The following is a 27378-nucleotide window of genomic DNA, read 5'->3' on the forward strand; positions in this document are numbered from 1 at the left end:
ACGGGAGGAAAATTCCATAAAATCAGGCAGATACACCTTCTGCTCTGGCTCAAGTTTTTGGAGATCCCCAGTTCCTTCACTGTTAAGTAGGCTTCCCTGATTCTTAGAAGAGGCATTTTCCAGAGCTACTGCAGAGAGGGGAGGGTGGGAGTAATTTTCTATCTATACCCTTCAATGGGCACATCCCTGTCTCCAAGCCAGGATATTTGTATAAGATAGAACACAACAAGTAGTTCTAATGAAATTTCACGGGAAAATAGTCCATAGCAGAACCTTGTAGCTAATATTGTGTTACATCATGGTGAAAAAGATCAGACCCTTCACACGCCAGTAACTTGAGTTTTAGTATTTTCCTGCCAAGTGGTAAAATTCTTACTGTTTATCAGGTGCAGGTGTGTAATAAAATGACTGTTACTGTCCAGTATCGAGTCCTGTGGATGCCCTATGGGGCTTTTGCATTTAATGATAGTCAAAGTTCACTGCGCTGAGAACCTTTCTTACACTGGAAGCTGCCTTGTCCAGAATCACACACACAATCAGTCTCTCATCTACTGACTGGCAGCAGCTCTGAAGGGTTTCGAGACAGTGTCTTGGAGATGCAAGAGGACCTGGAACCTTTAGTTTGCAAAACATGAGCTCTGCTTTCCTCTTTCTTACCTGTATCTTGCCATCAGTTCTAGCTCTTTTCAGACAAGAGGAGAGCAGTGTTCCCATGTTAGCATTGCTGTTGTATTGCAATGTTTTTGCACTGCTATTAAGACTTCACTCTCTTTTCCCTGTGAACAATATAGATGTAAACAAAAGCTATTACAGTATGCTAAGCCTATTTGAAAACCACTTGTTTTTCTTTTCATTTAAGTTACAGAATTTTAAAAATCCACTGAATAATGAACACTTCGGAACGTAATGGTAGCAATGAAGTGAGAGACACCAACAATTTAATCTTAAAGACATACTGTATTTAGGTATCGGCGGCCTCATTGTTCCTGCACCACCACCCCTACACAATTTGTGTAACACTGTAGGCAGGCAGAGCATTTGAAAAGTTTCACTTGCTTGGGTGTATGCGGAGAAAACAGCTTTTCAAAATAATAATCTGTACAATACAGTGCATAGTACATCATCTCAAAACATTATGAAGAGAAAAGAAATGGATTTTACAAAAGCCCATGTCTTTTTTCTTTTTTTTTATGGAACTATTTACAAGTCAAAATTCTTGGTTTTGAGAAACAAAAATAAAACCTTTTTTTTCTTTTATTCACCATTTCACTGCTATTTTAATGCAATCTTGGAGAAAGAAGGGAGAATTACTATAGTTTACTTCAGTCGTGTTTTGTACATTGACATTTCATCAGTATGGCTTCAATTTACGCTACAAAGTTTTTTTTTCATTTTTGTCGGTGCTTTTATGCAAAACGCCTTCCCCTGTAACTCCCCCCCCCAAAAGAAGCAGCCAAACATTTCTGCAAATGAAAGCAGGATGTTTCCAACAAACATGCCAGTCAAGAATCCTGTCCAGTTTGTTGATGAGGGCTAATTTCCGTATCTCGACTCTGCATAAACCTGCATAGATATTGAAAGGGTTTAGAACTGCATTTGCACTACGCAAACCCACACTGAAGTAATGGCACTGCACTTGTGTACTTTCTGTCCCTGGTAGCCTCAGAAAGGCATCAGCCAAAGATCCACACCCACTATGCCGTCTGCACCACCTCTTTTCAAAGGAGGAGGGATAGCATATTAACAGGGATACTGTCCCACAGCAAATAGGAAAGGAATGTGGGTGAATAGCTCTCTGCAGCAATAGAGGGTCTAGGGACAGGGGCTCTCTTTCCCCCAAAATTGTTGAAGGCACAGATGCTGTTTCGGGTTAGGTGGCGGCCAGAGCACAGGGTGTTCCTTTGGTTTACAAAGTGCCATCATTCTCCACTCTGAATTTTGCCATCCAAGAACAGTCTTTCCACGCAAAATGATAACGGTAAAGGAATTATAAAACATCCTCTCTGATCTTATGTATGCACTTGGGTCTTAGGCCCTCCAAATAATATGCACTGGACCACAGCTGAAGCCAGACCCACCCTAAAGTGCAATCTTTTAAAATGGTAACGATTGTTTTAATCAATAAACCTTTTAACTATGCATTGCAGAACAGTTTTTGGTCTTGAGGCTATGCAGAATATACATTTTGGGGGTTTGGCTAAATGAAGATGCAGAAATGCAAATTCCCTTAATTTAAATGAGGATTTCCTTGGAGTTGCAGAAAACTATATAGTGTTTTTCTCCATTCTTCAAACTAGCTTATGGGAATACATTAATATGGAAGAGGGCAAGTGAGCGAGAATTCTGGAACTGGCAATTTTTTTACTTTAACAACAGAGTTTTATTCTTAGTTCCTCTAACGGATGTATCATTCAATATATTTTTAGTTTATACTTGCAATATACAAGTCAGACAATGGAGCATTCGTGTTTGAAAGCCAAAAAGAGGAAGCAAATCTACACCAATAAAGTGGATTTTTGTTTCAAAATCTACAGGTTTCAATGGAGTTTTGTATTTGTATATTTTCTTGGCTGTACTTTTCTTCCCACTTCTGTCATTTCCAGTGTCACTAATGACTGCTACAGGAAAAAAGAAAAAAAAGTGGTAGATTATCTTGGTGGACACAACTGTTGCTCAATTAATTGTATTACGCTATAAACAGTAAAATACTCAACTTTATTGAAATCACTGTGTCAGCCAAGAACTGTGTTAACTGAATCTGCACTAGAAAAAGTGGGACATGTACATTAACTACATATAAAAATAGTAATTTAATTCTTTGTTGTATGTCCTCTAGCATAGTAGCAAGCACATCCAGCTGTCATTATCTTCTCATATTGTGTATATGTGTGTGTGTATACGCATGTATATACACACATATACACATGCAGGCAGAATGTAACTAAATAGTTGGGCTAGCACAAGGATTAGTGCTATCCAATGGGACTGCCCCGCTCTCCTCCCCCGGCACATGCCTCACTCTGTCCCCAAATTGCTCTGGAGGGCTGGAGGAAGCCTCAGAACATGTTTAGGCTGTTCGTGGGGGGTGGGAAGAGGGCAAGAATGTTCCCTTGCGCAAGGAGAAATTCGTCTACCAGCAGAACATTCACTTTAGTGCTACATTATATACAACCCCAAATGCACACATACAAATATTTAGAAAACAGAACACACATGGGGTTTGTATAAGCTTTGCATCTCAGCCTGGGTTTTGTAATTTATGAACACAGTTAAAGTACTATAAGTTTGCTAAGTAGTGAAGTATGAAAAAATGTAACAATTTCAGTGGCCCCCCCCACTCTGAAATTTGATTTGTACAGCCAATTCTATTTTAAAACAACAGCAACAACAACAACAAAAAATTACCCACACTTGAGGCAAGTGTCTGTTATCAAGGCCCTAGGCGGCCGATTCTGGCCCTTGGCTGTACAAGTTGGTTTTAAAAAAACACTGTTTAAACATACAGCACCATCAACGTGCCTCAGAATGCACTCTAACATAGAGCACAAAATACAAACACTACAGAGTGCAAGTCTAACCATCTCCACAGAGGGAAGGTACAGAGGTTAGAAGTACGCATGTGGCTTAGAACAAGACACTTTCAAAATGTCCTCTCTCTTCCATACTGAACATTTGAATGGCATCGCATACAAAAGTGAAAACAAAAGCAGCTGTTGGTTTCTCACTTGTAGCTGTCATACCTTTTTTTTTTTAAGTAGTGTAATCTTTATATATATAAAAAATAAAAGATGTTGATGTGGGGAAAACAAACTAACAACCAGGGATTATGCCTGGTTATTCAAATGAACCCGGATTATCTCCCTTTCAGTAATTACGTCTTTAAGCAAATAGAGAAAAGTTGTCCTCTGGCCTTTAGTAAACAAAATTCTAGCAATGATCCAAGGCTTCCTTCCACCTGATTCCAAACCTGCTCAGCGTCTCTCAACTAAATCATCATCCCACCCACCAGGAAAAGTGCACTTTCAATAACAGATACAAAAATAGATTGGCACGTTATTGACACAGTGAAGGTATCTTCCGCAACCCGTCATTGCTTTAGGAATCCTTTCGTAATATGGAAACCGCTTCTGGGAAAGCTGATTAGGTTTCCACAGGAGCAGAATGTATAGTTTAAATAAAGTGTGAAATGAAGGCTGCTGTTTTATCTTCCTTCTCCTCGCAGGAAAGTTTATGGGGAACTCAAGGAAGTTCTTTTTTTGTCCAAGTGGTGTGAATCTGCTCCACCCACTGTTCACTCACATGCAACTCATTCATCACTTGCGTCGAGCAGTTAAAACAGTTCGTCTAGCCTGAGAGTCTTAAGGAATTATTCCTACGATCAGGTTGAAAAGCTGCACTGAAAAGAGAATAAAGGGCGTTGGGGCATCTGTGCCCCCATTTTTGCATTTCCAGTAGTAACTGCTGCTCTTCTGAGCTCAACAGGGAAAAATAAGTTTTTAAACCCCTCCCTCTTCTCGGAAGGGTAGCCTGTGCTAGGAATGCTGGACCAAGCGTCTATAATGTGGCATCACTTCATGTTCAGGTAGATGGAGAGCAAATTCCAAGGCCACTAACACTGGGAATTCAAAGGCAATCAGCTCCCTCCTGTTCAATCGGAACTTCTCTTCCAGTTTCTACAACAAAGCCAAACAGATTGATGTATTAGTCATGCACTTTAAACAGCTTCTTCCAATTGCACTTGCAAGTTTAAAATAGGTATCTTAGGTCTTAAAATTACATCCAACCTTTCTGATTCAGCTAACAAGCAAAGGCCAATGCATGATATAATGAAGACACAGCAATTGCTTTCATCTAAGCCACTGCCAGGTCAACCCTCCTTCACTGCTACTTTTTGTGGCGAAGGTTTGTGGCCTGGGGGTACTTACATCGATAAGATGTTTCACATCATGCTTTTTGAGGTCACTGCCGATTTTGGCAGCGAGTAGGACACATGCTCCAGCGCAGAGCTTTCTGTTCTGCTTGTTGAGTTTCCCCTTGAGAGCAAGCTTCTCAAAATAGACGAAGGCCATAGCCACGGTGGGTTCCTCAAAACCACACTCTTCTTGAGCTAGTTTGCGCATCTCTCGCTTCAGGCTGAAAGGGGAGGGAAAGGTGTGCTGCTGAAGAAACTCAAAGATTGTAATAGCACTACCTATCATTCAGAAGGCTTGCCTAAACACCACCCGTAAACTGCCATGTATCATACTGCTATGCTTCACTCTCAGGACCTGCAAATGTAAAGTGTCCCCTGAATTTCTGAACATTGAATTGTTCATGTTTGAAGTCATTTTCTTTTGTGTCCAAAATATTATTGCAAGTCTTGAATCTCTAACTTCTAGCATTTTTGGACAAGACGGTGGACTGCAGGCAAGGAAACGGAAGCAGACAAAGGAACTGGAGCTCTTGAAATACTAATGTTCTGGCCCAATGATAGCTCTTCCATAATTCCTTTTGCTCCCTAACTTTTAAGTATCTGCTGTTGCAGAGGACTGAAAAGGTATTGATACCCCTGTACAAATGGGATAGGGGCACAAAGGATACAGCACAACGTTATCCCATTGTATTCGGCCGTGGCTGCTCATAAGTATTAATGGAGTATTTTGTCATCACATCTGTACCCTGTTGTGCTTCCCTGTATGCAACTCTAGGAGCCTGCTGATCACTGAGAAATAACAATTTGTGAAGTTTGCAATGCAGCAGACATCTTTGTACCAACATGTCTCCAATTCAACAATAGAAGAACAACCTTTCATCTATTAAAATATATCCATGATTAAGTCTTGCTATCTTTTGGTTGCAACAGCTTTCACTAATTTCAGAAACTCTCTCTATCCCTTTTTCAGCAGCTTTCACAAGAACATTCACATCCTTGTCCTTACCTTTATGTTCCTTTAGATATTTAAAAACACTGCAGGACCATAATATAGACTTAGACCACATGATCCCTATCTTAGTTATTCAGCTTTCTAGTCTAAGCAAACATATGGCTTCTTCTGTAACAATGGCCTTTGGAGGTCACTGTTCCAGAAAACCTACTGTTAATATTTTACCTCCATCTACCAAACCTATTAAGGGTAGCTGCACGGCAATGGTACCTTCTTATTTTACTGAGTGTCAGCTTGATGTAAGGAAACTTTTCCTTGAAGGTCTCGTTCATATCTTTCTTAAGGTCTGATGGCTTCACATAATCAATTACTGTTGTCTGTAAAAGATTGGGGGGGGGAGAATTCAAGATGAATTTTCTCAAAATTCCCAGTAGAATCAGCAAAAGTAAGTAATAGTTGCATGTTCTTATCCTAAAAATGATCTTAAGTACACTCTGGCAATAGCCATCAAGAAGATGCTTATCTGATTATTGTTTCAGAGGGACATCAATTTTAATCCAACACCATAAAATTCAACAGAAGATTATTGGTACTTTTAGAAACTGCTATCTTGGCATAGTCATGATCCATGATCTAGAATTCATTTTATCAGATGCATGTTGTGATTGTCACTTGGTATGCGTGTGCACATGCACCCACCCACCCACACACACACACCCCCCCCACACACACACAGTAGGGTCAAAAGGCCATAAATGCAAGAGTAGCAACAGAGCAACAGGTTAATGAATGGCTCACTCTTATAGTGCTCCTCTAGATAACCTATTTATGGAGCATTCACTCTCAGTTTGTGGGGAGGTTATAAGAGAACATACACCCATTCCGCATTCATCTTCATTTGCTTGCAGGAAGTTTATACATCTTTCTGTATACATTCAGTTCACACTTTTCAATGCATTTCCCCATCACTTTCCTAAACTGCAAAAAGTGCAGTAAAAGTGGCTTTGTTGTGCTAGGGCAACAGAATGCTTAAAACCACTTTAATAATACACATTCTTTGTTACAGTTCATCAAAGACCCACAAAACAGTTTCAAAAGCAGAATGCAGCAGAGATACAGGGATTCCAAGGCAGTCACTATATTTTATCCAGAGCATGTTGATTTCTGTTTCTTATTAGCGCCGAGAGAAATTTTGCCATGGCCAGAGTAATATTATTTGACTTATCTTCAAGAAGATACTTGAGATAGAAGGTTTCAGAGTTTCTATATAAATTTACCAATAAGGAAAAATACTTTACGTTTCTCAATATGCTCTTTCTCCCTTGCAAAATACTGAGAGGTGTCCATATTATTTACATGAGCTGGTGCTGTTGAGAATACTATCTTTTCAGCTATGCTATGTTAAATTAACACCTGCAGTGGGGAAGAACCTCAGAGTCCCAATTAAGTCTGAATTAAAGTAATTAAATTTGCTGATGAAATTTTAGCTTGGTAATTTTGCACTAAAGTTTCCCTCTAAAGCAGTGCTTTTCAGCCAGTGTGCCATGGCACCCTGGGGTGCCTTGAACACTGGCCTCTGTCCCTCCATCCCTCCCTCCTCTGATGCCCTCTTGCATCTCTGCATCCCAAAGGCTTTCATGGCTGTTTGTTGCAGCAGCCTTGGCTACAAGTTCCCCAGGGGAATGGTGCCTCTGGGGCTGGCTAGCGGGTGCAGGTTGCCAGTAGCTGAGGCAGCCTCAGAGTAAGCAAGCAAGCGGGCGAGAGAGCCCAGTCAGCCAGTCCACTAGCCCTTGCTGTTGGGAATGGACAGACAAGTGGGAGGCAAGTATGCGCTGCACTGGCCTTTCTTGTGCTTGCTGTGTGCAAGGCTTGCCTGGGAGCTGAGTGCCCAATGCTGAAGGGGAGCCTTTCCACCATGCAGCGTCAGCAGTGCCTGCTGCTGCCACTGCTGCCTTCCAAGGTAAGATGCTGGCCTCACGTTCACCTTTGGCCAGTCTCCTTTGGGCTATTAACACTGGGGGCATCCTCTTCCAAGGCCCCTGTGGGGCAATGTGAGGAGGCACCTCTCTTTGGGGGTCAGGGGGCAGCTCAGAGATCAGGGGCAGCAGCAGCGGCTGCCTGGAGGACTCCCAAGGAGAGGAGGCTGAGAAAACATTCCACAAGGGAGGGTGTTTTAAAAAGGGTGAGAGGCTGCCAGCCCTGCAGGCAGGAGGTGACATAACTGGAGTCCTGAGCTCCATGGGGTGCTGCAGAAAGAATGTAGATGATCAAGGGAGCCATGGACTCATTAAGATTGAAAACCTCTGCTCCAAAGTATTTTTGTTGAAGTATACTGACATTTAGGTAGCTCGAAATATTTTCCCATTGGTTCTGAGTGGTTCCATCTATAAAGTCAATCCATTTGTTCTCTTGCATAGAGACTGCCTTGTCTGATGTAGACAGCAGAGGAAACTCTTGATGACATATATTATACTGAGAGATGAGCAGGTGAAGGAAGTTGATATTAGAAATTCTGCCATAGTTTTGCCAAGGCTGATATGAAGGTAGTGTTGTTGTGATTAAGAAACCACTTTAAAGAGTAACAGACTGTCTTGACATACAGGCAACTCCCAATTTATGTTCCAAGGTACCACATGTTTAAGTAAAATTGCATATATTTGAAACAATCCTGAAAAAACCTGCAAACACCCTATTCCGCTTCCACCCCACTCCTTTTTCTGACATTTTGGGTCACTCTGGGGTTAAACATGATGCACGTGTGCACAACTGCACACATATCGGATGTGCCTAAAATTGTTGCTTCCTGAATATACTTCCTTTCTTGCCCTATGTTTCTTTGGTAATTAAGACAACACTCCAACATACACTTAACCTGGGACTAAATCCCACTGAATCAGTGGAGTTTACTTTTGAGTAGACATGTACAGAATTGTTCTGCAAGCTTGGCCAATGATCAGATATGATGGGACTTACAGCTCCAACAACATCTAGAAGGCCAGAAGTTCTCCATCCATCGTAGAAGCCACAAGTATTAAGGTGTATATACTTTGGGTCACTCTCCTCTGACTTCTTCAAGTAAAGCCTTTGCCTGTTCTTCCCACAAAAACTGCTAAACCATTCGCACACTTTTCTATGGCATCATTTAAACTAACAATGGTTTGAAAAGTGCACCTTGGAATTCTGGGTAGCAGGAACACTGAGTGACACAAGCACACTTTATAGAACAATATATGTTTGGCCAGGATGCTGACCTTTTCTATCTACTCCCAAAGTCCAAGTACAGAGTTCCGTTTCCCCCTGAAGTGCATAACACTTGTGCAACACATGTTTAGAAAAAGAAGTCTGAGTGCTACACTATTACACTTTCAGCATTCTTTTGAGTAAATGCCAAGAGAGAAGCTGCACAAGTCTACAGGGAAATCCACAAAAATATTCCAAAATGGTTTATAAATTAGTTCAGAAACAATTCAGGCAAGGATGTGCCCTCTCTCAGATATTCATGTGTACATGTGTTGTTTTTATGAACGTGCCCCATGACGAATATCACTAGTACCTACTAAGCTAATGGATTCAGAGGAATGCTAAGTGACACGTCCTTTATACTGGAAGGGCCTTCCTCCCTTAATATATTAATTCTGTTATTTCTGATCAATTGTTAGGGCTCAGTGCTTGACAGAAAAGGCTACCAACAACCTCCAGTTCTGCCTGCATTTTGCGTTGAAAAGAGCAGAACAGAACAGTCAGAATTTTACTTACAAAAGTATACATGATTTTATTGCATTTTATTTTAACTGTATTTTAATATGGGGGTGGATCTCTGCAGAAAGCTAGCTTTCTCTTACATTCCAGCTTCTCAAACTGCAACAGCAAATTATATTACCTTTTAGAATATGGTTGGTTTGGTAAGTCATATGGCATGTCCTTAAAAAGCAAAGGACATGAAAATATTGTTAGGACTTAAACTTGGGAGAAAAGCTGGCATGCATCCACTGGAACTGGTAGCTATTTATCCTGGCACGCATTCAGTTCTTCAGCCAGACACAGCAAACACAGCAGTGACCTGCCATCGCCTTTGGTGGAATGAACAGCTAAACTATGAGCTGCCCTCCTGCAGTCTGAGCCTTTGCCATGGCCTACCATTGAGACAAATAACTAGATTGCAAAGAAGTCTCCACAAAGTTATTCTGAATCACTCTTGGAAGTTGTCCAGCAACCAAAAATATAAGAATTTGAAGCAAAATCAAGTAGCGGATATCCATCCCTAGACAGATATGTTTTCTACCATAATTTCCAAGCCAGAAAAAAAGACCAGAAATATAACTCAAGCCACTAACCCATTGGAAGAAAGATAACTGCTATATACATAGCCTTCACAAAGCTATGATGTATCTGAAAAAGATGTATCTGAAAAAGTGTGCATGCACACGAAAGCTCATACCAATAACAAACTTAGTTGGTCTCTGAGGTGCTACTGGATGGAATTTTTTTATTTTATTGTAAGAAACATTAGCCATGCATATTTTTCTACATCTGCATACTTAATATCATGCGGCAGCAACAGTTGTGGTCTAAATGAAGTCGCTCCATTCATGGGTGCTTTGAGCTACACTCAAATGCCATAAATGTAGATGGAAATATTCACGACCAGACCTACAGATTTGGTTCATAGCTGGTAAAGTCACTCTGCAAAACGTCAGGCACTGTGACTGAGTCCTGTTGACAGTGACTATCAGCAGCTTAACTAGCTTTCAGGCAGGGGTCTTCCAACCAGGAGGTGCATGGACTGGGCAGTGGAACTTCTGCACACAAACTGTGTGCTCCACCACTGAGCTACAGCTCTTCCTCCAACTGATTCATTTGTCAAATGTCATGCCTTCTCTCACTTGTCAAAACACAATTAGTTTGGATCCAGTTGTGCTTTACATTGAAATTAATGTAAAAAAGAAAAAACAATAATCATCTCAAGTCCCAGTGTTTTCAATGGGACTTAAAGGTAAAGGTAAAGGGACCCCTGACCATTAGGTCCAGTCGTGACCGACTCTGGGGTTGCGGCACTCATCTCGCTTTATTGGCCGAGGGAGCTGGAGTACAGCTTCCAGGTCATGTGGCCCGCAGGACTAAGCCACTTCTGGCAAACCAGAGCAGCACACGGAAACACCGTTTACCTTCCCACCGGAGCGGTACCTATTTATCTACTTGCACTTTTTGATGTGCTTTCGAACTGCTAGGTTGGCAGGAGCAGGGACCCAGCAACGGGAGCTCACCCTGTCGTGGGAATTCAACCCGCCAACCTTCTGATCGGCAAGTCCTAGGCTCTGTGGTTTAACCCACAGCACCACCATGACTAAATTGCTTTGGACTGAACCCATTCATCAGTGTTTGTGCTAGCAGCTTTTTAAAATTGAAAGAATGAATTACGTGTGTGCAACTGTGATAGCACAATTCAGTACAGTGGTACCTCGGGTTACATACGCTTCAGGTTACATACACTTCAGGTTACAGACTCCGCTAACCCAGAAATAGTGATTCAGGTTAAGAACTTTGCTTCAGGATGAGAACAGAAATTGTTCTCCGGCAGTGCAGCAGCAGCAGGAGGCCCCATTAGCTAAAGTGATGCTTCAGGTTAAGAACAGTTTCAGGTTAAGTACGGACCTCCGGAACGAATTAAGTACTTAACCCGAGGTACCACTGTACCATGAAGCCTGTATGTAGTATAAAGGATAATAGAAAGAGAGTACCTAGTTAATGTAGAGCAGCTATGGTTGTGGCTATCTGCTTCATGGAAATTATGAATAGTTTATGTGCCCAAGGTCTGTGACAGAATTTTAAATACAGTCTTGGGGATTCCTTTTATCATCACCAGAAGAAAAGGATAACTGCAAAAGGCAACTGAATATTTTATGCCAGACTGCAGGAATAAAATATTTGGTGCCTCTACACGGAAAGCACAAATGACATTTGTCAATAGAGTTATCACCAGCTTGTACTTTTTAAGTGTTCTCAGTAAATCAATATTACACATTTGCACCCCTTATAGTATCCTAGATACAGGATTATAATCAAGAAGGCACATAAAACTGAAACAGTTAATCAGTCTGAAAAGTGCCTGTCTCCACCAAATTGCTTGCCACATTGTAAACAGCAGCAAATAAAAAAAGGGAAATTGTACCAACTTTTTTAAATAATAAAAAAGTCTGCTGCTTCTATGATTCCTATGGCAGATGGTTGTGTGATGATTTATTATAGAACATGTTCCCTGGTTTAAGAAGAATATTTGTTGGCAAGCAGCCTCTGTTGTATTTCTGCCTGCTGTTCAGGTGTTTTAAAAGCACAGAGATTCCATCAGGGGGAAAATATGGCAATTCAAATGTAGCCAAACTGCAGCCCAAGCTTCTCTTCTGTCCCTCCTAAAGTATGGTGGGCAGAAGATTGGGATCTCTGGGTGATGTGCAGTAGATCAGCATGGATTCCTGACTCCCAATTATTAAACTATCGCAAAGCTAAATTACACTCTCTTCCTACCCCACTCCAAAAAAATACTGAAATTGGGGGTAAACAGCTCCAAATTTGTATGTGGAAAGACTGAGCTCCTGGTACTCTTTCAGCAGTTACAAAGAAACACCATTATATTTAATTCTAAGTGCATGACTTCTGCATCTAGTTCCAGTTAGTGGAAACTGTGGTTCCAGCACAAGACAAGAGTTAAGTCTACCCTCCTAGAACACAATCTCAAGTGACAAGTTCCAAACTAAACTACATTCTTGATATTGCTGGTGAAAATGCACCACACGGTGTCTCTTTCACATTACTATTATTATTGTTGTTGTTGTTGTTGGTTTCTATTTGCTGCTCATATAGGATATTTTGTTTTTTAACGCTTGATGCTTTGCTGTGTTTTTATATATGTTGTAAGCCACCCAGAGTGGCTGGGGAAACCCAGAAAGATTGGCGGGATATAAATTAAATTATTATTTATTATTATTGTATCAAATTCTGCAGTTGTCATTTGGCCCGTTATAATTCCATCCATCCTGCTGACAGAATTCTATTCAAAAGGCTAGAATAACAAACGAGACAATGCCCAACTGTTGCTCTATTCTGAATGCAGTGGACAAAAGCCAATTTACACCACTACTTGTTCAGACCATCTCATATGTCTCAGTGCTCCCACACCCCAATACGTGTGTGTGTGTGTGTGTGTGTGTGTGTTTCCTGGTCTCACTCACTCCACTTAGTTTGTGTCCACACCCATAAGAGACAATAATTTCTACAGGGCTGCAGCTGCCAAGCTCTAATGACAAAAGCCTGCCAACTAATGAAAGTTTAATTACACACCGGAGCTCAACATAGAGAGAACAAAATGTTCCATGCTGACATAAGGGCTACTCTTTACTCTGCCCACTTGTGAAATGTGGTAATTAAAGCTGTATTCTATTCAGGACTACAGGCCTATCTGCTACTGTATACAGTAGTTTTAAGAGCCAAATTAGATGTGACAATGGGCGCCATGTTTTATCTTCGTATGCTGTGTTCATGTATAAAGTGTGTGGGAAAGAGACTAACATCAAAAGGAGAGAGTGAGTGGGCGAGAGGAGCTGAGTAGGAAAAGTTATGTTCTTTGAATAAAATACAGTGGAACCTCGGGTTGCGAACGTGATCCGTGCAGGAGGCATGTTCTCAACCCCCAGCGCCGCATCTGCGCACCCGTGTGATGCGATTTGGCGCTACTGTGCATGCGCCGAAACCCAGAAGTAACCTGTTCTAGTACTTCCAGGTTCAGAGCGGTCCATAACCCGAAAATGTGCAACCCGCAGCATTCGCAACCCGAGGTATGACTGTAAAAAATAAACTAACTAAATGGCAAACCTTAAATTTTCGGCCAATGAAATACAGTAGCATAATGTCGTTTGCCCTTTCATTGATCCACAGCAGCTTTCATATCCCGAAAGGCAAATCATTTGTCATTTATAACTAGGATTCTTAAGTTGTTACTCTCAGCAGATATAAAGAGCAATCAGTTTAAGTAAGACAAATTAAGGCTTCAAAGTTTTAGCCAGTGTATAGTTCATGTTCAATTTTGTCACATTATCAAACACTACTCACCATATATGAAGGGAATATTAGCACCCTCTTGTGCTTCCCACACGGCCACTGAGGATCATCCAAAAGATTAGGGTCATACTCAATATAATCTCCCAGGTCACTGCCTATGAAGAAGATCAATGCATACAAGCAACTGCATAAGGTAATGTGAGAGACATAAAATAATAAATAACGGAAGACAAGCTTACAGTCGAATTGCAGAACGCTGCCTTTGCATGGGCAATTCAGCTTCTGAAGTGTATAGTTAAAACAGTGAAGGTGAATGTTTATGTGGTCTTCAGTGGCAATCTAGGGATGGGCAAGGAGCACTGAAGCAAAAAAAGCAACATACTTAACCAAACAAGCCAGAAGATGTGCATTGAGAAAGATTACAGGCTTCCTACCTGAATGATCATAATGTAATCTATCAATTTTAAATCACCTCCATTAATAGACAGCAGTGGATATTTATTTTTCCATATAATGTTCATAAGTGGACTTACCGAAGATAGAACAATGTTAATGAAAGCCCTAATGTACAAATGGCTGCATTGCATTGAGCAAGCCTCTAAGATATCCCAGTGTGGACTCTGAGAGAGTGCACAGTCCATAAGTCATGCAACAACGGCCAAAAATGCTTGCTACTGGTAGATACAGCTTAAACAGTTCCAGGGTGCCCTGAGTGTCAGTCATGAGCTACCACGAAATCTTCCAACAATATTAGAAGGGTCAGCAGCTGTTGTGGGGCCTAGGGGTTGTGTGATAGCTAGATCTCATGGGCTTGGGAAGGGGTGCACAGGTTTGTGGAATGCAGCTGAAGACAATCACGTCAATCTATCCCCCAAAGTTCCATTTAGGCCAAGGACTCAAATGCACATGTATTCTAAAATGTTACCTCCATCCATGCTCCCTTGGGTGCTGTTAGCCCTTCCCAATGAAAGGCTACGATGGCTTGCATTGCGAAATTGTGAGAAGGATGAGGTGGAATCTATCGTGTTTCTTCGTCCTCCCAAAGCGTTGGTTGGGAAGAGAAACTGGGTATAAGAAACAGTCTAAGAAGAAGAAAAAGAGACACACAATGTTGATTTTTTTTATTGCTCCACAACATGAAAGCTCATGTACAGAACCTGTTTACTTTAAAACTTGAATTTCAAGAACTGAATGTTCTGAATTTTTACAGATGCTTAGAAGCCACTGTTTCCTTAAAAAATAAGAGAATACTGTTGCTTCAGAAATAGTAACTGTAGGATACAAATGTGATTTGACATTTGGTTCACGAGATCATATGTTGGTGGGGTAAGTAGTCTTACCTTCCCATTGGCTCCCAATTCCACACCTTCAAGGCCAACTATGTCTTTCAAGCAAACTCCTGCCGCAGAATGGCATGGCCTCCCACCTTCTGCTTTCATATCCCTGGGAAGCAGAAGCCAGTGGTTAATATATTTTGCATGCAACTAGATATAAATCTTGTTTGTTCAACGCCCTTTCTCAAACACAAGTAAGAAAATAATGATAATTATGTAGAACAGGACTCTCTTGCCAAAAATGTATATGCTAACACTAATAACGAACACAAAATCAGAATACTCTTGCCCAGGGAAGCAAGCACAGTTGTATCATTAAGCAAAAATAACATTTATTGGATTATCTGAATATGGATACAGACCTATAAAAACCTATGAGGGAGTTCTGCGGGGCATTCTCTCTTTAAGGGAGAACAGTGGACGAACACTCCAGCATGTGAATAATTTAAAGCGCAATTAAAAATTAACCAGGTTTTTTTAAAACCTGGGAACAAAATTGAAATGCAACAACAGAAGCCTCAGAACACAATCCTTTTTTGAAATCTTATGCACTGTATTTACATGCAGTTCAAAACATTGGGGGGGGGGCTGCTTATGAGACCTGGGGAAGGAACCTGTGGCTGAAGAGCTGTGTGAGGCACCAACTTTCTGTAGGTGGGGGGAAGCTGGGTGGGGTGGAAGAAGGAGAAAGAGAAGGGGCTGATAGAAAGAAAAGGGGTAGCCCTGCTCACTTTTAGTTCCTGTGTACAGCCATCATGCAGGCCCCAGCAGATTAATCCTTTGACAGTATAAGGTTCTCCACCCTTGTGGTAGGCAGATAAAGTCTTATAATAGTCTGCATTTCAAATTCATGGAAACTGAGCGTAAGGGTCAAATTAAATGTGACCTTAAATGTGACATACCAGTTTTTGAAAATAAAAATAGTTGTTAGTTGTGTATAGAGGATGACTACAGCATGAGTGAAATTTTACTCCTTCCTCTCCTCCTGCAGTCCTGAGGAAGGTTCCTCCTCAGAAGCTGGATTCATTTGGAGTAGGTGCCCAGTGAAACGCCATCCCATCGGATGTCAAGAACATAAACATCTACATGATTCTTAGAAGACATCTGAAGGCAGACCTGTATGGGGAAGTTTTTTAATGTATTGTGTTTTTATATTTTGTTGGAAGCTGCCCAGAGTGGCTAGGGCAACCCAGTCAGATGGGTGGGGTAAAAATATAATAAAGAGGAGGAGGAGGAATCTCTCACTGGTACAAAGGCAAATGCCAGTTTCAGAAGAGGAATTTGAAAAAGTAGGCGCATGCTATCTGAAACAAGCCCCTGAGAGCATCTCTCCAGTATTAAAAGAGCTCCAGTGGCCTTTAATTAATTTCTGGACACAATTTAAAGTGTTGGTTTTAACCTTTAAAGCTTGCATGTAGAAACCTGCTAGTGATGGATGGGGCCAGAAGCATACCTGGCACAATAAATGTTGTTGCTGTTGTTTATTATTATTAATTATTATTTTAAGACCATCAGAAGAGCTTGGACCCAGAGGAGGAGGAGGAGGGACACAATACTTTGCCAAAGAATATACTGTCCTCAGGAAGCCCTTCCTGAGAGTGGTATGGTAAGGGAAGGGAAGGGAAGGTAGAGGACAGTACAGGCTGGCAACATTAACCCTGCCATATGAGAATCCCTTGCAGATAACAAGACAGTCAGGTTGTGCATCCACAGCAGTGACCAGAGAAAGAATGACCGCTGGGATGAGCACAGAGAGAAGATACGCCATGGTGCATCTGTCGCAGCACAATGGGCGCCTTCATTTGCTCCAGCTGCAACAACACACGTCTCTCCTGTATTGATCTCTACAGCCAAAAGCAGGCGCTGTAACTATACCATGGTTTGACTTTACTCCCAAAGGCACACTCTTCCACTGTCTCTTGAGACCGATGCCAACACATACAGTACAGATGAGATGGTACCAAATGAATAAAACGTTGAGGTACAGTCTACAGAAGCAAGCTTTGTCAGAACATACTGCAAGGCCGTGTCAAAAGCATGGACTTTCAGTCTCTTGGGCCACTTGAAAGGGTAAAAGCCCACTGTGTTGCAATGCCAAGGAACGTGATTGTACTGGTGCCAGTTTGAAGTTGTGGCACTGCATTGGCGCTACATTCCTTCATCTCTAGTGCTATGGTTGTGCAGATGACACACCACCAGGCCTTTCAAGAACCATTTAAAAAAAGAAAAAAAAAGAAAAAGCAAGCAGTTTTTGAGAGCTGACAGAAGTACAGTGGTACCTCAGGTTACATACGCTTCAGGTTACATACACTTCAGGTTAAAGACTCCGCTAACCCAGAAATAGTACTTCAGGTTAAGAAATTTGCTTCAGGATGAGAACAGAAATCGTGCTCCGGCAGCGTGGCAGCAGCAGGAGGCCCCATTAGCTAAAGTGGTGCTTCAGGTTAAGAACAGTTTCAGGTTAAGTACGGACCTCTGGAATGAATTAAGTACTTAACCTGAGGTACCACTGTATGATTAAAGGATTGCATTTGGTCTGAAGTGCAAACTCTATCTATAAAAAACTTTTATTTCAGATACACCACACTATTAATGCATCATTAGCAAATTCAAATGGTGTGAAGTGCGGTCAGTCGCACATCAGATAAGACATCATTTATACTCTGTACATCACAAATAACAATATAACTTGCTTTGATTTCAGAGACAATCCATTCCTAGTCATAGCATACAGCAGCTTCTCACTTGGTTCAGAGTATGCCACGTTGTGTTAAGGCCAACTGCAGATCTGAAATGCTGAAGAAAAACTGCAGTTCCTGTTCACTTCTTTTGGAAGTGCAGATACTGATCATCTGTCATGGGCAAACATTTTTAATTAAGTTTACCATTTTTTAGAAATGTCATCTGCAACATCCCTGATGCATGTAGCACATAACATTTACCCAGAGAAACTCAACAGGTATGAAACAAATATACATACCCAACATGGCTACAGTCCCGATATGGCAGCACTGAAAATATGCTGCAGAAGGATCTTCTGCCACTAATAAGGACTATTCTAGAAAACAAATAAAGTAAAGGCTATGATAGAGGGTAGCAAATCCAGCAATTCAATTCAATTCAAACTTAAAACTTTGCTTGGCAAAAACTGCTTTCCCCTATCCTACTTTTCTTTCTATTGCACTGTTGCAGACGGACTGGATCTATTCTCACTCATAAACTGCACTGTATGTTGCGCTTACCAACATCTGACAGGCCAAGCACCATAAACTGACATGGGACAAGGGAGGCTAAACACTTGGTTATCAGTGCTTTAAGAGAGATCACTACTAATCATATCCCCGGTGGGACGAAAGGGGAAAAGAGCCTTATGCATAGCAGTCTGGGTGCAGAATGAAAAGCTTGGGACTTGAGCCAATGCATATCCACCATTACTTTGCTCTCTGCACCATTCTGAGATTCAAACGGACAACAGGGGGGGAAAGAGTGGCTTTAATAACGCAAAAGCTGGTCCTCTTAATTTGGCTAAAGAAATTGAATAAAAACAAGTTGGTAACCCTACTTCACTTGTTCAAACATGGTTTACTTTGAGTCCTACAAATAATGTATTTAAGAAAGAGTGTGTGTGTGTGTGTGTGTGTGTGAGAGAGAGAGAGAGAGAGAGAGAGAGAGAGAGAGAGAGAGAGAGAGAGAAGAAGTATCTGTCTTTGGATGTTTTGATCTGGTTATTAGCATAAACCTCCAGGAAAAAAGCCAACAACTGTCACAGTTTTTTTGTCACTTTCATAACTTCACATATCTTTTGACAAGGAAGCCCAAGGGAAACTATTAATGGGTCAGACAGCTGTGTTTTGTTTTTGTTTTTTAAACACAGTGCTGTGCCAGAAATGGTTGAGAAATAAATGGGTCCTCTAGTCCAGAGTTCATAAATGCAACGATAATTGGAGTCTGCCGAACAGATGACAATACAACCACTTCTGCATTAAGAGATCCAAAATCAAACAGATGGCTTCACTCCACTGTGTTTTCACACAAATTTTACACTAACTACTGCAGTTCAGAGCAGTAATTAAGTCTGCAAAAGCATCTGACGTGCCAGCCTTTTCAGAGCATGCAATCTAATGTCCCTGTACGCAATGAATTTTGCATGAAATGTGCAAGGCTTCCAACTGTAAATGCAGACAGAACTGGAGGGAATAAGCCATGTTAGATACCAACCTACTAGGAATGTCCCTTTAACCTCAGCATGCAATTGCGCTAGCAGTGAACACCAGGAAGCACTTACAATGAACTCTTCACCCTTCAGGTGAGGATTATAAATCATCATTACCACACAATTCTACTTTTAATTGTGTTGTCCTATTGCAAGCAAAGAGGAAAACGTCCTACAAAGCACAGCATCGGAATATAGAACAAGATGCAGATAGTGATCAGCCTTTTCCCTTAAAATTAAAGTATTCATGATGAAACAGAAACCACTGTTGAAACTTCACACATATAAAGGATTTAGTTAGCCTATAGCTCTACAAGGAGGCAAATACCCAAAGGTATTTCACAGCATGTTCAGTCACATCAGTGGGGCAAATATATTTGATACTACACAACAAAAGAAAACTCACTATAAACATTAGGGGAAGTCTCAGAGGGAGAGCACACACTTTGAATGCAGAAGATCTCATGCTACGGTCCTGGCACTGTTGCTGAAAAGCCTCAGGCAGCAGAAGATGTGAAGGACCTCAATGTCTCAATGCTGCCAGTCAGAGTAGGATATATTGTGTTAGATAGACAAACAGGCTGATCTGGTATAAGCAGCTTCCTATGTTTCTACAATGCAGTGTGCTGTACTCTTAATCTGAAGCACGCTGAACTATCTGGTCAACCCCTAACATTAATCATGCTGGGAAACAGGATTGAACAGAAGTGTGGCCTACTGCTGAGGCAGAAGCAGAGTTCTTAAACCGGCAACATAAAACGGCTCAGGCAAGTTTCATAAACACAAAAACAATACCTTTCCCCCCCACAAGTTGGAACACTTCTCATTGCTAATGGCTGACATGGGATCTAGCTACTAAATAGGAGCTCTCTGTTTTCCAAAGGCATTTTAGCACCCAAAGCTACTGGGTGCTTGGAGCACTCAAAGTACTGTATCTCCTCACCCACCAAAAGCCCCTAAGGCAGGCTGCTGAAATTCCTTGGCCTGACTATCCCCCTACATTCATCCTGACTACTTCCAACAGCTTAGCAAGCACCAGAAGAGACATCCGCTCTTGGATAGAACCTTGCAAGCAACATTGTGCTTTGGTCCCACTCTCCATTCTGTACTTTTCATACCTGGAGATTCTTGACGGCTGCTGCTCACCCAATGTAACCTTAGTTGGCTTCTAGGGCACCTGCTCACTATTTTTAAAGCCCAAGTGAGGCCCCCTGCGTAGTATTTTATCTCCCTATAAGATGCCTCCCTTTACAATTCCTGCACCTATAAGAGCATATACCAAAAGTGTAATCAAGAAGAGAAATTTATTTCAACTCTTGCCAATGTGCTTTGCAAGACAGATAACGTCTGGCTACCATGTTACAGGCAGTATAGAGATAAGCATCCATGGGACAAAGCTTCTATCCTTCAACTGCAAAGTGTATAAACTCTCACCTGCAATGCTGCATACAGTGTGGCTAGCATCCCCACCCACATTCAGTGGTAGCCCAGGATGGGGAGGCTGCTCTCAATGTGGGTTAATCCTGCATCAGTAAGCGTTTGTACACACTACCACTGGGCAGTGGATAATTTGCCATTGCGGATCCTGGGGCAATGATTTTTACATGATTTCTTTTTACCATGTAGCCCAGCTTGAAGACTACAGAATACAGAGGTAATTCTCTGGCTATCTCTTGCTTTTCCTTGCAGAGGATTCTTGCACTGGGAAATGTGGTGATCTGCATACAGAATCCAATTTCCACATGTAAAAGATGATCATTGTCTCCTACAAAGGCACACTGCTCTTTGCCTGCAAAATACCTTCCATTCCTTGTATCATTCTGTCGCATGTTCTTGATGAAATGAACCTTCTTAAAGTTCTTTGGTCTGGGTGAGCCTGACAGAGTCCGGCATCTGAAAAATAAAGTAAATGAAACCAATTCAGTTCTCTGCTGAATAGCCAAAATATCTAAACACAAAGGCAGGAAGGAAAGACCAGACAAATTATTCAGTTCACCATCCTCCCCACTCAGGAGTCTGTAGCAATAACGAAAACAAGAATGTCTAGAAACAAAAGGGGCTTAAAAATAATAATAGAATCAAGCAATATATTTAAAAATGAAAAACAGAACTTCCTGGATTCTGTTACAGATCCTAGGAAAGATGAGATAGGGAAATGGAAGAATGATGTGTCTTTTCATAACCATCAGAATTCTCTGTAATAGTGCAAACCAAAATGTTTTTCAGTTTTTAAACACTTCCTAATGGGTAAAGTTCCTTTTGCTAACAAAAGTAACTGGATTGTGCAAGGAGGTCTTCTCTAAAATATGTTTGCTTCCTCTTTTTCCTCCTCTTTTAAGTCTGTTAACACACTCCCATTTACCCTGCATCCAGTATGCTCCCACCCCTGGTTCGAGAAGTGATCTATACACAAAATTAGCCACAATGTGTATCTATCCTGTTGTTTCTTATAAAATACTGCATTGTGATGCATTTCCCTTAAGACCAGCTTTGATTATTGCGAGAGAGAGAGAAAGAATGCTCTGGGTGTAAAGCCAGTAATGTGTGCACAACCTAAGCTGTAGGAAGGTGGTGCAAAACGCACCATAGAATGGGAAAGGTGTTACATCTAGGTAAGGTGTTGGACCAAAGGGAAGGGAAAGATCAAAGGCACCCAACAGAGGAAGAGCAAAGGATAAAGCACGATTAACTGAGGACTGATTGGCAACAGATGGTGCATGAATTGTGACAAGTGGATACGGTGGTCTGGTGGTCTAGGAAGGGATCGGAGGATAGACATGAGAGGTGTATAGGATAAATGCACTGATGTAACGGACACAAAAAAATATGACAATGAGAGATGGAAGCGAAGGGATCTGATAGCACACAGAGAGCATGTTTTCAGCTTCAAAAGTGTATTTTCACATGGCCCTTTGCTGACAAGCAATCTTAAATCCCATGTATTCGATGGAGGGCCATTGTTTGAGCTTTAGGCAGGTTAGCCAGATGAAAAGAGGACAGGGCTCCTGCACCTTTAATAGAGCAGAAGACAGACTTTCAGCAAGCATAGCTTTTCCTGCTGCCATTTCTCCCTCCACTCAACTATTCCTATCAGCAATCACAATGGGCTCCAATTAAAAGAATCCCCACTGCGAGCAGAAGTCCACTGGAAGGAGAACCACGAGTAAACAATCTGAAATATTAAATATTATTTATTTCTTTGGGCAATTATAGCTGCATTTGAATAATTTATGACTGCACTTCACAGTGCTCTCATGAATGCTTTGTTACATACGGTCTAAAAAGAACAGACTCATTAAGAGGAAGCAACGGATGTTGCTATTCAGTTTTTTTGCCCCTTAGGAGATGGGGAAACGGTTCTGTTCAATTTGAATTGGGTGGATTTCAGTAGTAAATACTTATAAGCTAAATTACTCAGGCCTTGACCTATGGAGAACTTTATAAAATTTCTGTCTTGCCAAGGGGATATACCACAGGCAAAATGCACAGGGGGTGTTACTTTTTAAATACCGTATTAGCCTGAATATAAGCCTCACTTTTTTCTCAAATTCCGACAGTGAAAAGTTAAAGTGCAGCTTATATTCATGACCTTAGGGTGTGCAGCCAGGAGCGCAGGGTAAACAGCACCAGGAGCACGGCACCCGCCCCACTCGTAGCCCCCGTCCTCTCCCCCAAGGCTGGGAAGGGAGAAAGCAAGGAAGTGAAAAGGCCGCTGGCAACGCAGCACCCCACCCCCGCCCAGTATGCAGCCAGGAGCACCGAGGAATAGAGCAGCTTATATTCAGGTATTTTTTCTCTCCCCCGCCCTCCAATTTTAAAGGTGCGACTTATATTCGGGTGCGGCTTATATTCAGGCCAATACGGTAATTATACTGCTAAAACACGTATAGCATAGCATAGCATAGCATATCACATTTCTTCCATTATCAACTGCAAGTGCATTTCAATAAGAGCTCTTTTTTTAGTTTAAGTTTCTTCATAAAACAAAAGAAATTACTGGTTATGGTGTGCACCTGGATACAGTAAGAATCCTTTGGAATGGTTTGAAACAAGCAATTTAAAAAGCTGGGGGAAATGTATTAAGGGATGTTAAAAAGTACAATGGAAAAATCTGAACACCCTTTGGATGAATGAAAGCATGGCATGCATTGGCCAGGCAAACGTAACAAATTCCACGGATAGCAAACAGTTAGTATGATGGTTTAGCTCATTTTCGTATAGGAAACCTAAGACAAACACAAATGATAAAAACGCTTTCTCTTTATCACAAGCAAGTTCAAAGTTTGTGTAGTTTTTAAGAGTCTGTGACTTGTGTCCCTTTCTAACCTTATAGAAGGATGAGATTGGCAAGTTATTCATTTCTTTATTTTGTCTTTGTAAATAATTAGCATCATGTTAAAAAAGAAAGGGTTGTAAATAAACAGTTCTTTGACTCTGAGCAAGGCTGCCTCATGTTATGAGCTTGTTTTGGGTTCCTATCAAAGCCCCAGCTACAGTTGATCCTCTGTCCCTGGTGAACACAAATGCTTTGATGAAAGAGCAACACTATCCTGAATTGGTAAACAGATTATTAGTCAGTCATGCAGCGTTTGGATTCTAACAGGCTACATAGCATCACAGAGCATACTGCATCGGCGGGCTAACTTTGTAAGAGGTCTTTACAAACGAATTTGCCTTCCAGAGGCACCTATGTTTACAGCATTATGAATATATTTGGCATGAAATGTCAGGTGCTACAGGACAGAGACCTTAAAAGCTACGAGTTGTCAGAGAACATTGTATTTATATAAGGTGTGCCCCAGACTGCCATGTGTATCACTTCAGCAGTCCCAAGAAGTTCTTTGTGGACTGAACGTTCATCAGTGATCAAAACAGTACTTGTAAAGAGCTCCAATGTTTACATTCTTTTTGCGCTGACCAAGCTGAAACAATTCTATAAGAGAGTCTGTATTCTGTGGGAAGGACTCTTCACACATAACCGATTTAAATTGCGCTTGCTAGTCTCACTTCCTTGTTATGTCAGGCAGGGGTGGAGACCGTCAAACCTAGGGGGCCAAATGTAGCCCTCCAAACCTTTCTATTTGGTCCTTGAGAATTTTCCCTGGCCACACCTTCTCCCTCAAGGCCTCATTCCCTGAGTGCTTTTGCCTGAATGGAATGTGTTCTTGAACTGCGTTAATCCTCAGCTCACTTTCGCCTGAGGCTGTGCCCAATTTTGTCCCCAGTGGCATGTGGCGTTTGGAAGGTTGCCCATGAAAAAATGTGGACCTTGGTCTGGAATAAGTTCTACAAGCTTGCTATACGTGTTCATTGTAACCTGTAAAGAAGCCAATGTGGCAGGACCTATACTGTATCAGGCATAGGCAAACTCGGCCCTCCAGATGTTTTGGGACTACAACTCCCATCATCCCTGACCACTGGTCCTGTTAGCTAGGGATGATGGGAGTTGTAGTCCCAAAACATCTGGAGGGCCGAGTTTGCCTATGCCTGATCTACACTGGTACCTCGGGCTAAGAACTTAATTCGTTCCAGAGGTCCATTCTTAATGTGAAACTGTTCTTAACCTGAAGCACCACTTTAGCTAATGGGGCCTCCTGCTGCTGCTGCCGCGCCACTGCCGCACGATTTCTGTTCTCATCCTGAAGCAAAGTTCTTAACCCAAGGTACTTTTCTGGGTTCTGAGTCTGTAACCTGAAGCGTATGTAACCTCAGGTTCCACTGTATATGCATACAGAAGAGGGTCAGCCCCTCCAGAAGAAGCTAGTGTGGTAGGAGCTGTGGAACCAATCCAGTTCACTTCTACACTATGTGTAATGTGGGGCGGGGACATCTTTTCCTTCATCTCAACCCACAAAATGTATTGGGTCAGCCTTGCATGCACAGAATCCCTTGTGACCTAAGCACATAAGGAGTAGGGATGGACACAGCCCTGATCTCTTCCCTCATCCCCTGCCCCTACAATTATTTCACATGTTCTTGGGTGGAATATCAAATTTAAAGTTTTGTAATGGTCCAAATTCTAACAAATGTCAAAATAAACGGCAAAGGGGAAGGGAAATAGAAAGAAGATAGAGAGAGCTACCGCACTCAAGTCCTATTTATGTGGTTCCTGTGGGCACCTGGTTCGCCACTGTGAGAACAATGCTAGACTAGATGTGCCGCCGGTCTGATCCAGCAGAGTTCTTAGATATTCACATGTAAAGCCTGGCCTGTACATGGGGATGACGGTGGAAATGGGTGCAAAGCAGGGCTGCAGAGCAGAAGAGGGCAGTGGCTTCAAAAATAAGGTTGGAAAGATGAAAAGGGAGGTTAATAGTAGCTTAGTGAGAAGCGAGGGGATTAATGTGGGGAGAGTGGCGGAGGAGTTGGTGAACAAGGGAGCAGAGCCTTTTGCCAAGGCATGCCAGTGACGGAATCATTTCAACGTGCATACACTCTGTATAGTTATATAGTTACCTCCGTAAAGGAGCATTTTCCTCAATATCTTCTAAAGTCTCCAGTGAAGACCTTTGGGAAATCAACCGACGTCTGTGAAGGGAAGGGAAAAAAGGAACAATTAAATACTAAAACCATAGGCAATTTATTGCCCTAACCTTAACAAATAATAACACACTTTTTTAAACAAAACTGAGCTGAACTGGGCTAATTTAAAATAACAATATAGAATAAACTTTTCTGCTTCTTAGTTTCCTTCACACTTCTCTTCACCATAAACAAGGCTGTCATGCAAGAGAAGTTATATTGCAAGATCTCAAATGATATTGGGCAAATATTCACAACTTCAAACCCCCAGTTTGATCTAAGTGTTTTAAAAGTAAACACTTGTTGCCCAGATTTCAGTCTGTAGATCTGTAAATGCACAGTACACCAGTTCTTCTGTCTTCTGGCTTTTCAAACTGCTACTGAGGTTTTTCCTATGCAACCTGCATAGGTGGGCAACCTGCAGCCCATGGGACAAATGTGGCCCCTGACATCATTTTCTGTGGAATCCAATGTCTTCTTAAACTTTCATCTGAGTTTCTTCCTTCCTTCCTGTTTGTTTCCTCCTTGTTTGTCCTGGTTTTTAAGATCATAAGATCAGGATCATAAGATCCTGGATCAGGCCAACCATCCTTCTAGTCCAGCATTCTCTTCTCACAATTGCCAACCAGATGTCTGTGGGAAGGCTGCAAACAGACCCAAGTACAACAGTACTCTTCCCACTTGCAGAATTATTTACACCAGGAAACAAAATGCCCTTTTCTGTTGTATGAGAAAAAAATATTTCCCTTTACAACTCTGGAATCTCAAACTCAGCAGCAGCTTATAGCCCTGGGGCCCAATTATGTCCCCTTGCAGGTTGCCAGGTGAAAGAGCTGTCAATCACTATCTTCAGCTCACGTTGCTAGCCTTCCTGCTCCCTATATGTCCTCTATGTTTTCGGATGATGAAGCAGGAGCAACAACAAAAGGACCAGGAGAAAAAATGGGGAGAGGAAGGTGGCCACATCACAGAGGAGACAAGAAGAAAGGGAAGGGGAAGCTGTGGTGGGGAGGGTGAGGGGACGTGAATGAAAGGAAGTAAGATCTTCCTTGGAAACGAGGCCTGCTACCCCGATGACTCAATATTTTTCAAGCATACATGCTTAAACTTCAGTAATTTGAGGGGGGAAATGCAGCAAGATAAAATCAATTCTAGAAAAAAAACGGGTATCATACAATGAACATACAATAGATAGTATCAGACTGCATAAACAAAACAAAACAAAACAAAACAAAACAAGAACTATAATCAGATTGCCTAGGAGGGAAGTTGGAGAGACTTAGAAGTTTGTTATCTCTTGCAGAAGAATCAAAAGGTATTACCACATTTCAGACAGCATAAATAGCTTCCTGTTAGCAGGGTTATACAAATAAGACTACACTAATTATTAGAT

The 27378-nt window shown here is 41.6% G+C and overlaps 1 protein-coding gene across 2 annotated transcripts in view; it reads right to left on the reverse strand.

The window, feature by feature from the left end:
- Positions 1-937: 937 nt before the first annotated feature.
- The window catches only part of CABLES1 (Cdk5 and Abl enzyme substrate 1), a 51496-nt gene continuing 25055 nt past the window's right edge, over positions 938-27378 (reverse strand). The window contains exons 2-10 of one of the 2 annotated variants that reach the window (XM_081918087.1): positions 25920-25991; positions 21264-21356; positions 18231-18308; positions 15257-15359; positions 14842-14998; positions 13968-14071; positions 6135-6241; positions 4926-5133; positions 938-4673 (exon numbers count right to left, since the gene is read on the reverse strand). In XM_081918087.1, the coding sequence (XP_081774213.1) occupies positions 4533-4673; positions 4926-5133; positions 6135-6241; positions 13968-14071; positions 14842-14998; positions 15257-15359; positions 18231-18308; positions 21264-21356; positions 25920-25991 (1063 nt within the window). In that variant the 3' untranslated portion in view covers positions 938-4532. The remainder of the gene's footprint in view (positions 4674-4925; positions 5134-6134; positions 6242-13967; positions 14072-14841; positions 14999-15256; positions 15360-18230; positions 18309-21263; positions 21357-25919; positions 25992-27378) is intronic. The other variant, XM_081918088.1, reaches the window with a different exon arrangement.

Source organism: Podarcis melisellensis (genome assembly GCF_964234715.1).
Source record: "Podarcis melisellensis genome assembly, chromosome: 7".
Taxonomy (NCBI): Eukaryota; Metazoa; Chordata; class Lepidosauria; order Squamata; family Lacertidae; genus Podarcis; species Podarcis melisellensis.